Source organism: Aulonocara sp. 'chitande type north' Nkhata Bay, linkage group LG7 (assembly GCF_057382095.1).
Source record: "Aulonocara sp. 'chitande type north' Nkhata Bay isolate Kocher_YH1m ecotype deep benthic linkage group LG7, A_spYH_male_GT1.1, whole genome shotgun sequence".
NCBI lineage: Eukaryota > Metazoa > Chordata > Actinopteri > Cichliformes > Cichlidae > Aulonocara > Aulonocara sp. 'chitande type north' Nkhata Bay.
In genome coordinates this window covers 15,376,804-15,388,844 of record NC_141350.1, presented here as the reverse complement: position 1 = coordinate 15,388,844, position 12,041 = coordinate 15,376,804, and the positions used below count along the sequence as shown (strand labels likewise).

Genomic DNA, 12,041 nt, shown 5'->3' with positions numbered 1-12,041 from the left:
GGGCGCACTCTGTCAGTGCGCCCCAGGGCAGCTGTGGCTACAATGTAGCTTGCCATTGCCAGTGTGTGAATGTGTGTGTGAATGGGTGAATGACTGAATGTAGTGTAAAGCGCTTTGGGGTCCTTAGGGACTGAGTAAAGCGCTATACAAATACAGGCCATTTACCATTTTTATATATATATATATATATATATATATATATATATATATATATATATATATATATATATGTATTAGTGCCTACCTGGTATGTGTGACTGTTTTCTTTGTCTCCAGGTGGTGAAAAGCAACAGCAACAGCAGCAGAAGTAGCAGGACAGCAGTGACTTCTGACGCTCTATCAGCCACCATGGGGCCAGCGATGAGCTCCTCTACCGGCAGCATCCTCTGCATTTCTCTAGCACTGAGCCACATTCAAATCAAAATACACCCACATCAACCTTTATCATTAACTGTTTGTATTACTGAAGTAGTTAGCATCAAATATACAGTAATTACAGACATCATTATGATTTTTTTTCATGATGATCTCTGTTATCTTACAATTATAGGGTCATTAGCCCTTATCTTACTTATTGTCTTTGATATTTTCTAAACTATATATACCTTTATAGTTATTTTACAATTACAGTATTTTGTCATGTATCTTAAGTTTTTCATCACTGTGCTGCAGAAAATTGAACAACATGAATTTGCTGCTGTCAGACTGCATCAGAAGGACACTGATGAGCAGCGAAATGTGAGCTCATTATAAATAAATAGACTAAATAAGCAAGATGCCAGACGCAGAAACTGATTTAATATTAAAGTCTAATATCAAACACAGTGTCTCAATTCAATGTCCAAATACAATATATATATATATATATATATATATATATATATATATATATATATATATATATATATATGTAAAATCTAAATTTAAAAAAATTAACAGTCTATGTGAGAGGTTTGCTTCATAAATCTTTGTAACAAAAAAGGTTGAATAATTCTACTTACTTCTCTTTCCTCTCCTGCTCCAGTCCAACTTAGAGTATAATTTGAAGAGGTGCAGTACTTCCTCTACTGGTTTTAAAGGTGACCAGCATCCTTTGTGCAAATAAATCCAGTGTTTCAAGTGTTTATAAATCCTTTGGCTGAGCTTTCACTTTAACAGTTGCCTGGAGACGTGGTCACTTGAGGGTTACAAGCACCATGGCAGAGGAGTGAACCTGAGACACAGCAGTGCATATCTGAACCACAAAGCAGTTTCCAGCAGAACAAAGGAGGTGCTTTTTATTCATAAGAATGGAGAACCTGCAAGGCTTTCACTGGTTGTGCTCTGCATTAGTGTTTAGATGGGCTTACTTCACATTTAGCTTTGTTGCACCCAGAGAAACCCCACTGTCCAATTCATCAACCCGGGAGGCTTTTGAAAGGGAAATTAATTAGCTGGGTCAGACTGACCTGTGTCAAAGGAGACAAGGACTTACTCAGGAGTTCAGAAAGGGAAAAGAAGAATTAAAAAATGTCATAATTATATTCTTAAAAGCTCAGTTTTAATAATTTAATCTAAAAGTGCTGTCAAAGCGATTGATTGATTGCATGTTAGTTAGTCCAGTGTAAGAAATCATAGTTGCAAAGTTGAAAGGAAAAAACACTGTTCATGGAAAGCTTTTGTGAATGAGCTGGCTTTCATGCTTGGTACCTGTGAATAGCTGGTATGCCCTGTTTAAAGATACTGGCCACACATCTAGGGGTGGATGTGTTGGTCTTGCTCTGAAATTAGCAACAGAAGCTACAATGACCTCTTCCCCCCACCCCCGAAAAAGCAGCAAATCAAAAATCAATCAAAAAAAATGTAACATTGACTATTTACGAAACTTTCAATTTCGAAATTCATATTGCAATGAATAGAAAAAAACAAAACCCTTTCATAAAAAGGATATTCTGACACCCACACATGTACATCCGCACACTCGCAGACATTTGCTGAAAGCTCTCTGAAAGTTCTTTTGTAGATCCCAACAATGTGTCCCTTGTTCGAAGCTTATTTATTCCACTTCCATGTAATTTTGAGTAGGACAAGCTAGTGAAAATGCTGAGGAAAACAGGCACCAGAATGATGGGAAGCCCTATGCTGTCTGGAGGATGTGTCATTCTGGAAATATGTCCATTAGCTGCATTTAAATCATGCAAGCCTACAGATTTCAGCAGTCTTGCAGATGTTTGTTATTATGCAATGCATCACGTGTCTCTCTCTCTCGCTGTAGTTCCAGGCAGATTTTGACATGTTTATTCCTCTCCAACTGCTCTACTGTGGTTTCTCTCTGACGTGTCATCTGCTGGCAGGTGTTCAGAAATGTGCTGTATGTGCTTCTGAATTACACAGCCCGGATCACTGTGCAGCGAGGACCAAGGAACGGGGCACAAACATGAAAGAGGGAAGTGTTGTTTCTCCCATGTGGAAAGTGTTGCTGGTGGGGATGTGCGTGCTGCTGCTCCTGAGCACGGCAGGTTTAGTGTTTCTGCTGTTTCGGCAGAAAGAGTTGGCAGATGAGCTGTTTAGGCTGGAGTCCCAGATGCAGGAGCTGACAGAGAGCTGCAGGTTGCGGACGGGAATCCTGCCCATCGACCCCGGAGAGGCCCGAGAGTTCAGGAAGCTCCACCGCCGCAGGAGAAACCAGGAAGAAGATCCAATGCAAAGCGAAGATCAGAAGGATATGCTGATGCTCATGACATACTCTATGGTTCCTGTAAGACATCAGCATGCTTGGATGTTTCTGTAGGACTGTGAATACTAATGCTAAAAGTTGTTTACTCTATTATGACAAAAACTGAATTTTTTTATTTTTCCAGAGTTTGGTGTCTTTAATACGATCACGTGAGGCATCTCCTTGCAATCTAAGAAATCCAGGAGTCTGTTGTAACCATTAACAAATTTCTAGTCTTGAGTGCTTCCTGGAAAAGTACTTTGTGCTGTGAAGAGTGACTGCTCCTCCCTCGGCTCCACTTTCTTCCACTACAAAACTGGCATTTCTTCAAAGCCGTGCTACTGTATATTTTGTGAGGGAGCCGGGGGCAGTATCATTGTTTTTATTAACAATTAATCTTCACTTTCAGTTTGTTTCATCTAAAGCCTAAAGATTAAAAGAACAGCAGACATTTAAGAAGTGAGAAAATTTTAGGGAATTTTAGTTGTTGTTGTTGTTATACTCTAACTGCTTCAGCTCTGTTAACGAGAATGATTCTTTTGCTGGATTTTGGGAATAAACACTGAACATGGCAAAAGATTAAAATATAGACCTTTAGAAAACACCCTGTCCTTTCTGTGTTAACAGGGCCTAACTCAAATGGCCCTATATGTGGTTAACTTACACCTAAATCAAAACTTTCCTCATGCCTGTCTTTTTCTTTATTTCAGGTCAAAGCCTTCACAGACATGTGCAGGAGCTCCAAAGGAATTTGTTTAACAGGTGCACATCATAAAAACATGCATCTCCACTGTTTTCATTTGCGTATTTACTGCCCATAGTTGTTGTTGTTGTTTTTTTTAAATATGTGAATTGTTTTTTTCTTTCCAGGCCCACCTGGACCCCCAGGTAAAAACTGAAATTTAAATTTACTGAGTAAATTTACTCAAATTATGCTAAATTCCTACTGCATTACAAAGTGTTTTTGTTCTGTCAGGTAAACCTGGTTCACCTGGACCCCCAGGTCCACCGGGGCCAGAGGGGAGACGAGGTAGAAAAGGTGAGAACTTTTATATGTCTAAGAAATCTGAGAACCCATCTCTTCTCCCATTCAGCGAAAAGCTGTATGAAAACAACCAAATTTGCAGAACAGAAGCTTCTCGTGCATTTCAAACAGTCTTTCATTGTTCCTGCTGTGATTGCACAACACGAGCATCCCACTCACTGTCTGCAAGAAACTTGTATTTAGCTGCCACATAGCTGTTTACTGCAGTGGGATAAGTGTTTGCTGCACTGATTAGCACTGATTAGCCCAAATTATAGTATTTTTGTTGTTTTGAAACTGAAAATTGCAGTGTGGGCAATGTTTTTTTGTTTTTTTTTTAACTTTCACTCATTCACTGTATCTTTTTACCAACTCTGCATGGCTTAAACTCTGAGATTAATCTGAGATTCTGAAGAAATTTAGGTTTTTGAACTAACATGAAGCTCTTGATGAATACTCAGGGAGCCTGACATTACCTTAAAAGACTGTTAACTGTTATTGGTTCCTTTTCCTTCCTTCAACTCTTCAGTCTTTTTGTGATGTGTTAAATTTATGCTAAGTAGGGCTAATCCTTACTTCTCTTTTCTAAACTGAGTAGCTTTTGTCATTTTTCAGGCCTGCTTCCAGAACAAAATAACTGGGTGTGCATCAAATGTTAATGAGGGTAATCTCTGCCCATACAGCTCACTAGGGCTACCTGAAAACCCCAGTGTTCTAATTTCCATCAAAAAACACACCTTTAATATGTCTTGTGTCCTGTTTCCCTTCACTCACTCCCAAACCAGTCATGGCAGAGGCTGCCACTCCCCGGTAGTAGTTTTTCTTTCCCACTGTCCCCAAGTGCTTGCTCATATCACCTGATTTTTGTGGCTTTTTCTCTGTTATTGTAGCATCTTTACCTTACAATATAAAGCACCTTTATTGTGGTCGTTGGTTGTTGTGGTTTAATACGATAAAAATAAAATGTAACTGAACTGAATACATTTGAGGCATCACAAGTCATTACTAAGGTTAAAACAGTCTTATATGAACAGTTAATAGGGTAGCCCACATCACAGCATTCCTTTTTCTTTTATTGTTTTTGTTACTTCTGTGCCAGACTTCTGTACTTACCATACACCTTATAACAGGATGCAGCTGTTCTAAAACTCTGCAGCAAGAGTACTTACAGGGAGTAGAGAGAGGTGATATTTCTGTCATAATAAGGCCCTTTCATTTGTTTCCTGTTAAATCTAGAACCGAATTGCAGTCCTGCTTAATCACACTCTGACACATGTTATAGATCTCATGGTACCATATTCTGTAGATAGCACCAGAGGGCAGACTTACTTCTGATCCTCACATTTTCAGCATTTCAGTGGGAGGCAGAGCCTTCAGATATCATGCTGCTCTCATTTGAAACCAGCTCCCAGTTTGGGTTTGTGAGGCAGACACCATCTCTACTTTTAAGATTAGTTTTAAAACGGTCATTTTTGATAAAGCCTGTAGTTAGGGCTGAATCAGGTGACCCTGAACCATCACTTAGTTATGCTGCTGCGTCAGAGGAACCTCCCATGACGCATCGAGCACCTTTCCTCTACTCTTCTCTCTTTTACTCCACAGACTTCAAAGGGCCATGAACATTGCATGCCATTACCTCCCTGTGCTTTCAGCAGAGGTCTCTGGCTCTGGAGCTGAACATTTCTGACTCAGCCAACCTTCTTTGTTTTAATTGTCTCCTTGACCTATTTTCTCCTCTCTCCCTTTAACCCAACCAGTCAAGGCTGATGTGTGCTCTTCATAAGTGTGGCCCAGGCTGATCTTTCTTCATGTTAAAGTCACTCACCTCATATTTATGCATCCAGTGATATTTATGAAAGTGGCAATAACTGATAACAGCTTCTTTGGCTGGTAACATTCAAAATGAATATAGAATCAGAGCCCCCACCCACCCACCCACCACGTGAAGTCTTAGCCTTACAGTGTAAAAATACTCTGAGATGACTTATGTTTTGACTTTTCACTATATAAATATAATTGGGTTAATATTAAAGAGTCTATATTAGCAGTATTGTTAATTTGGTCTGTTCTGCACATCATATTTTTAATAATCTGTGTACATAAAGGTCTTCCTGGTCCACCTGGTCCACCCTGCTCCACCTGTTGTTCCAGTGACATGAAAAACAAGATTACTGAAGGAAGTAGTCGTCAAATTTACGCATGGAGAGGTAGGAATAATGCCACAATGAGCCAGTGGACCAAGGACCGCAAACATGATATGAGAAGCTGTGTGATTATTAAAAAAACAGTGTTGGCTGACCTGAAGAGTGTTCAGTTGCTTTTGTTCACTCTATATTCGATTTCAGTAGTAGTTAAAAATCACTTGTTTATCCACTATGATATTAAGCAGTGTAACATTCACAGTTCTAGTTGTTTTACCACAAAGTAAAATCTTTTCACGTCTCTCCTCACAAATCAGACTGGTCAAAGGCATGATTAATGCCGAGATTTTAAAAGCACAGAAGCCATTCTCCTACAGAAACAAGATTTAAGACTGTTATTTAGATTTTAATTTAAACTCTTTGATTGTCTGGATTTGTCTCTATTTTATTTAGTCTCTTAGTTTCAGTCATGTTGATCTTAAAGATAAGTTCCCAACACACTGGTCATAGAGGTGTCCATTAGCCTGATCGACAACTGTTCATCCATTCATCCATCTTCTGATTGTTTAGAGTTAGAGTCAGGGTGATCACTGATGATGACTTAGACCTCACAGGGTTAAAATTAATAGCTAATAAAACAACACAGAAAACAACAAGTTGCAAAGTATATATGTATGTCTGTATGGGTGGATGTTATGGATGGTGTGTGCTTCGTAACTGCTCTGAGATAAGGGTAGCAATTTATGTCTCTTTTTTTCTTCTTCACAGAATCACCGACACCACGTCCAGCTGATAACACAACTAATGTTTTGAATGTTAGTGGCACAAATATAAAATTAGGTTAGTTACCACTCTGAGCGATAAGAAGTCTTGTTTGGCAGACTAATATTTGACTAAGAAAAAGCATCAAACTCAACATCTTTTATTTCCTAGATTTTGGTTCTTTTTATCCAAACCACAGTCAAGACGCCTTCAACAATACCAAAGAAGAAAATGTCACAGAGGTCCCAGCAGGTGAGAGGTCCCAATCATCAGCAGGTGAGAAGTGCTGAACTTCAACAACAGTCAGCGCAGCCACGATCATTTGTTTTTTGTGTCACAACTGAAAATGCTGCAGAATTGTAAATGTCCTCTTTTTCCCTCCAGGCCTGCTGAGTGTAGCCTTAGACAACAACAGCGACTCCTTCAGAAATGTTACTGTTACTACAGTGGAAAGTGGTAAGAAAATGTCTGCTGTGCTTGCTATCAGTATTGCCACATCACTTCAGAACACAAATAAAAATGGTTGAATAATTGCATTTCCCACTCAGTTAAACCTTAAATGCGATCTTTTGTGCTTATTTCCATTTTGGCTCAAAAGGATTTGAAACTTTGGCCACATATACAGTATAATAGTGTATCTGGATTCCTTTAAAACATTTATGGTTATGCTGATCATGTTTCTTTTCTGCAGACTGGATATCACCTCACCCAGATTACCAAAGTGACAACCTGACTGAAATCGACCCAGAAAATGTTACAGAAGCACCAATGAATTTATTAGCAGGTTAATATTGGTACTCATTCATTGTACACACAAATCTTATTTCACACTATACTCATTGTACTGGATTTCCTCTTTGATTCCACGGTGTTACCAACACCAGGTGAGCCGCATGATGCTGGAAAAGCTCTCTCTGATGAAACTTTAGACACATATTTGAAAGCTGGTAAGAAACCATTTGAGTGTCAGAGTGTCTCTGCTAAGATATTTAAGAGACGGCTGAATGTTTTAGAACTGACGTTAACAAATTCATTTATATTTCTGCAAACGATACATTTACGATCACCTAATAACTGGAGACACAAAAACTGGTGAATTATGTGATTTTAAATTACACACGATATGACATAAAGATCGCTTGCTGTTTGTAATAAACCAGCAAGTTTCTTCTACAATTATGATAAATTGTGTGTCCAATCATCCAGTGACATCTTCTACGTTCCTTCTGCAGAATCACCAACAGCACATCCATCTGAAAACCTCATAGATGCTTTGAATGTCTCTGACCCTGAGAAACTGGACAATAAGACAGAATCAGGTAAATGATCAAAAAAACTAAATTTGAATATATGAAAAATGTATTTAAACCACACAGTTTAAACCCCCCCCCCCCCCCCAAAAAAAACAAAAAAACCCCATTCTAGACCGTTCACCGTTTTATGAAGATTACAGCTACAGCACAGCAATTCTTAGAAACCCTGAAGTCATCACAGAGGCAGCAGGAAAATTAACAGGTATTAAACTCTAAAACATCCTCTTTCTGTCACTTTAGAAGTGCTTTCACTGTATAGACCCCAGTGATGCAGATCTAAACAGTGCTGCATTTAAGGGCAGCAGAACTGTCAGTGAACAACAGTAAAAACTGGTGTGTTTTAAAAATGCTCCTGTTGTGAGTGTACGGGCTCATACTTGGTTTGATTAGTTTTACTGGCTGCAGATACTTTATTCGTTCACAATCATTCACAAGCTGACGTTACAACTGACTAACAGACTGTGCACTAATATCTTTTAAATGTCTTTGAATACTTACCTTAGTTATATAGTATTATATTATCACTTCATATTTTTAATCCATACTTATTTTACTTCATTTGCTTTCAGATTGTTTTTTAACACTTGTTTTTAATCCTAATGTGATCATACTGTATTCTATGTTATTGAGCTCTATTTATTTAAGCAACTTAATCATGTCTGCAGTGTTTAACTTGATTTTAACTTCTATGCAAAAAGATTTTTCCAATTTTGGGATTAAAATAAACTGCAAATTAAATTTTTCCTAAGAATGAAAAACTGTTTAAAATACTTGCAGCAGAGTATGAAGTTGAGCTCCAAATTGAAGCAATTAACTATTCGAATATATAATTTTTCTAATGTGTGGACCAACTTCTCTTTCTTACTGAAGAATCACCAACAGATGGTCCAGCTGCAAACACCAGAGGAGGTATGAACATTTGTAACCCTTCTGACACAAAAATCCAACACAAAAAATTCACCAGGACTGATTAATGACAACATTTTAATTCCTCTAGACACAAAACCATTTATGAACAACTTTAATGATGCCAACACTGAAAATGTTACAAATGGACCAGTACAATTATTACCAGGTAATAAACCTTGTGCTTTGAGTTATTAACTGCATGTCCTCCTCTTGTTGTGCTTGGTATGCAAAGAAGACGTGTTGAACTTTGTTGTCTTCTTTTCACAGCTCCACCTGATGCAGATTTAAACAGTGACTCCTCTAATGGCAGCGAGACCTTCATTAAAGCAACTCTGAAAACTGGTAAATTCAAGCTGTTTAAAGTTCAGTGCTGTTTTATGTTTCTGTAGTAAATGTTTTGGGGTGGTAAGAGCTTTATCTCTTAAACATCATTAATTATGAAAATATATAGTTTAGGCTTTTTATTTTTTTTTATCTCATGAACAGTGAGATTTAACCAGGAGTGAGAAACCAATTTTTATATATTACTTGTATACAAATCTAATGTGTGCAGCAGAAATTGTAGTTACATCTTGTGTTTCTTCCTGAAGAATCACCAACAGCGTATCCTCTTCAGAAAGCCACCACAGATGCTTTGAATGTCTCTGAATCTGAGAAACATCTGAGCATGAAAGTGAAAACTGGTAAATCAACCAAGACTGCAAAAGTCTTGAGCTGGCTCAAGACTTTTGCACAGTGCTGTATGAAAACAGGATCATAACCAGGAACTGTTCTTTAGAAATAGGTGGAGAAACTACTTGCTTTGGGTATCACTACAGAAGGTGACACTAGTTTAAAAGAGAGAGACAACAACAAGTTTACAGCTTTCCTTTGTTGCAACTAAAAGCGTTCTACAGAACTTCATTAATATTTATGTGTAACACCCATCCCACGTTCTATTGAGAGGGGCCCTGGGTTCCTGTTGTTACTTTCCTATTGATACTCCCTTTTTAATCAGAATCAGAATCAGAATACTTTATTGATCCCTGGGGGAAATTATTTTTTGTTACAGTGCTCCATTTTAAACCAACATTAAGACAAGACAGACAATACGCTAACTAAGAATAGTACAATATATACATATATATATACATACATACATACATACATACATACGTCACTTATAAATAAATATTTGGAAAAGAAACATGTGTAGCTGTAGCAGCAAACAGTGTGTTAAGTGGATGCGTTGTACAGGGAGATGGCCACAGGCAGGAATGATTTCCTGTGTCGTGCTTATGGTATTAAATATGCAATAAAACTACACTATATGGAAATAAATCACACACAAGCAGGTCAATTATAAAGTTAACTCCACTTTAGTGAATGCTGAATTAACAACACAAAGGAAATAAGTAAAATCAATAAAGTTTGTTAAACAATGGTAAGGTATCTACCTCAACAGAAACAAAATAATCAAATAATATTGTGGGCCCTCACGCGCTCTCACCAAACACACACACACACACACACACACACACACACACACACACACACACACACCTCAAGTGCTACAGTCTTTCTGCTAGCAAACCCCTCGTTGCAGGCCTGAGTCGTGGCTCGGGTGCGTTGGGACCTAAAACAATATGGTCGCTTCACTTGTTGCCAAGCAGTAAAAATAAAAGCACGTGCAAACAACAGTACTCACACTTCCAGGCAGTTCAAGGGGATAGCGGGGAAACTGGGTCACGGCTACCAGCAGGCCATGGCAGCAGCACTCACAGTCGTCCTTTCCACGTGCTCCCACGTGAACACATAACTTCAGCACACCAGCAGAAGGGGCCTCTCTGACACGCCAGCAAGACGTCCGTCTCCTCCTACTGAATCACACAACCCCGCTAAATGCCAGTTCACACGCGTTAACATTCAATCTTAGCATTAGCTTAATAAATAAAAACAGAGCAGAACAAGAGCTTAGCGAATATGCTAGGCTACGCTAGCGGCTAGTCGCGGTTAGCAGTTAGCCTGTTTTACACAATAACATTGGGTTCAAGTGTCAGACAAAATTCACATTTACCTCACAGTAGGGTACAACAGTTCTCGACTCCAGTTAACTATCCGTCAACCCGAAAATGCGTGTCGCCCTTCTATGAACTCTGCGTTCACTCGACACTGTTCAGCTGTCGTCTCTCTCGCTTCCTGCAGAGTGCACACGGCTCCCCACTTACTCCCACCCCTCTACCTGAGACTACTTCAGGGTTCACTGGAGCTGTAGTACATATCAATACCATATCAAAAATAATGACATAAACCTCAAAATACAAATAAAAAGGTTGTGCATTTAACTGACACACATCACATACTTTGCAGGCATTTGTATACATTCTTGAACACATTAAACATTTGCAATTAACTATCAATATTAATGAACAAATTTAAATAATGAGCTACTTATACAGCCAGGGCTACATATGCTAAACCTTTACTTACTCTCTGTAATTCCCAGGTGCTTGGGGAATACTCTCATTTGAGGGAGGATCTTGAACCTGCTGAAGTCCTGAGCCTGCTAGCCAAACTTTTGGACATGAAAAACAGCAGCAGTGAAACCAAGAGCTGGGTCCTCATGGCCATGACCAAACTCTGCAAAGGTGGTGCTGATGCTTCTGTAACTCAGGAGGTTTCTGAGACATACAGCAGCTCCTTGGATACAGTGCTGAGACAAAGGGCGCATGAGTTGCAGTACCTCAGCCAAGACCCTGAACTAAGAGCCAGGGTGTTGCCACGAGGTGCCAAACCAGAGACTCTGGAGGTAACGTGTTTAACTTGTTTGCAGTGAGCAGAGAACCCGGCCACATTAATAACATTTAAATATTAACTCTGTAGCTCTTTTCACAGTAAAAGCAGGTTAGTTGACGGTTGTGAAAACCTGCAAACACTTACTGCGGTCAAGTGAGCCCTCACTTACGAAGTCGCAGTCAAGCTAGCCGCCCCGCCAGCCGCACCTAAAATGTTGTTGCACTACTCTTACGCATATTACGGTATAGGTGCCGACTGGCTTAGAAACGCAGTGTTTTCTGTCCTGACACTATTTTACTTCACAATCCACTCCCAGATTTGGTTAATCTCCACTTTCACCCCTGTGATCCACAGCCCAAATTACTGTATGATTCAGAGAAAATTAACAATAAAATTTACCCAATTTACTCAACTATACTTTT

The 12,041-nt window shown here is 39.0% G+C and overlaps 2 protein-coding genes across 6 annotated transcripts in view; one reads left to right on the top strand and one right to left on the bottom strand.

The window, feature by feature from the left end:
* The window catches only part of LOC147324841 (aromatase-like), a 5,492-nt gene extending 4,363 nt beyond the window's left edge, over window positions 1-1,129 (bottom strand). The window contains exons 1-2 of the mRNA XM_086298910.1: window positions 1,002-1,129; window positions 245-402 (exon numbers count right to left, since the gene is read on the bottom strand). Coding sequence (XP_086155036.1) covers window positions 245-392 — 148 coding nt within the window. The 5' untranslated portion in view covers window positions 393-402; window positions 1,002-1,129. The remainder of the gene's footprint in view (window positions 1-244; window positions 403-1,001) is intronic.
* LOC147324840 (uncharacterized) lies at window positions 1,096-12,041 on the top strand. Of its 5 annotated transcripts, XM_086298903.1 has the most exons (16): window positions 1,102-2,737; window positions 3,406-3,457; window positions 3,566-3,583; window positions 3,672-3,734; window positions 5,825-5,926; window positions 6,629-6,700; window positions 6,794-6,898; window positions 7,007-7,078; window positions 7,314-7,406; window positions 7,855-7,941; window positions 8,048-8,137; window positions 8,806-8,844; window positions 8,933-9,010; window positions 9,112-9,186; window positions 9,435-9,527; window positions 11,330-12,040. In XM_086298903.1, the coding sequence occupies exons 1-16, from the start codon at window positions 2,273-2,275 to the stop codon at window positions 11,365-11,367; spliced, it is 1,542 nt and encodes a 513-aa protein (XP_086155029.1). In that variant the 5' UTR covers window positions 1,102-2,272; the 3' UTR covers window positions 11,368-12,040. The 5 variants fall into 5 exon arrangements, with proteins under 5 accessions (XP_086155028.1, XP_086155031.1, XP_086155027.1 ...); XM_086298902.1 differs by lacking the exon at window positions 11,330-12,040 and having other exon boundaries at window positions 1,096-2,737; window positions 6,794-6,874; window positions 9,435-11,323; XM_086298905.1 differs by lacking the exon at window positions 9,435-9,527 and having other exon boundaries at window positions 1,101-2,737; window positions 11,330-12,041.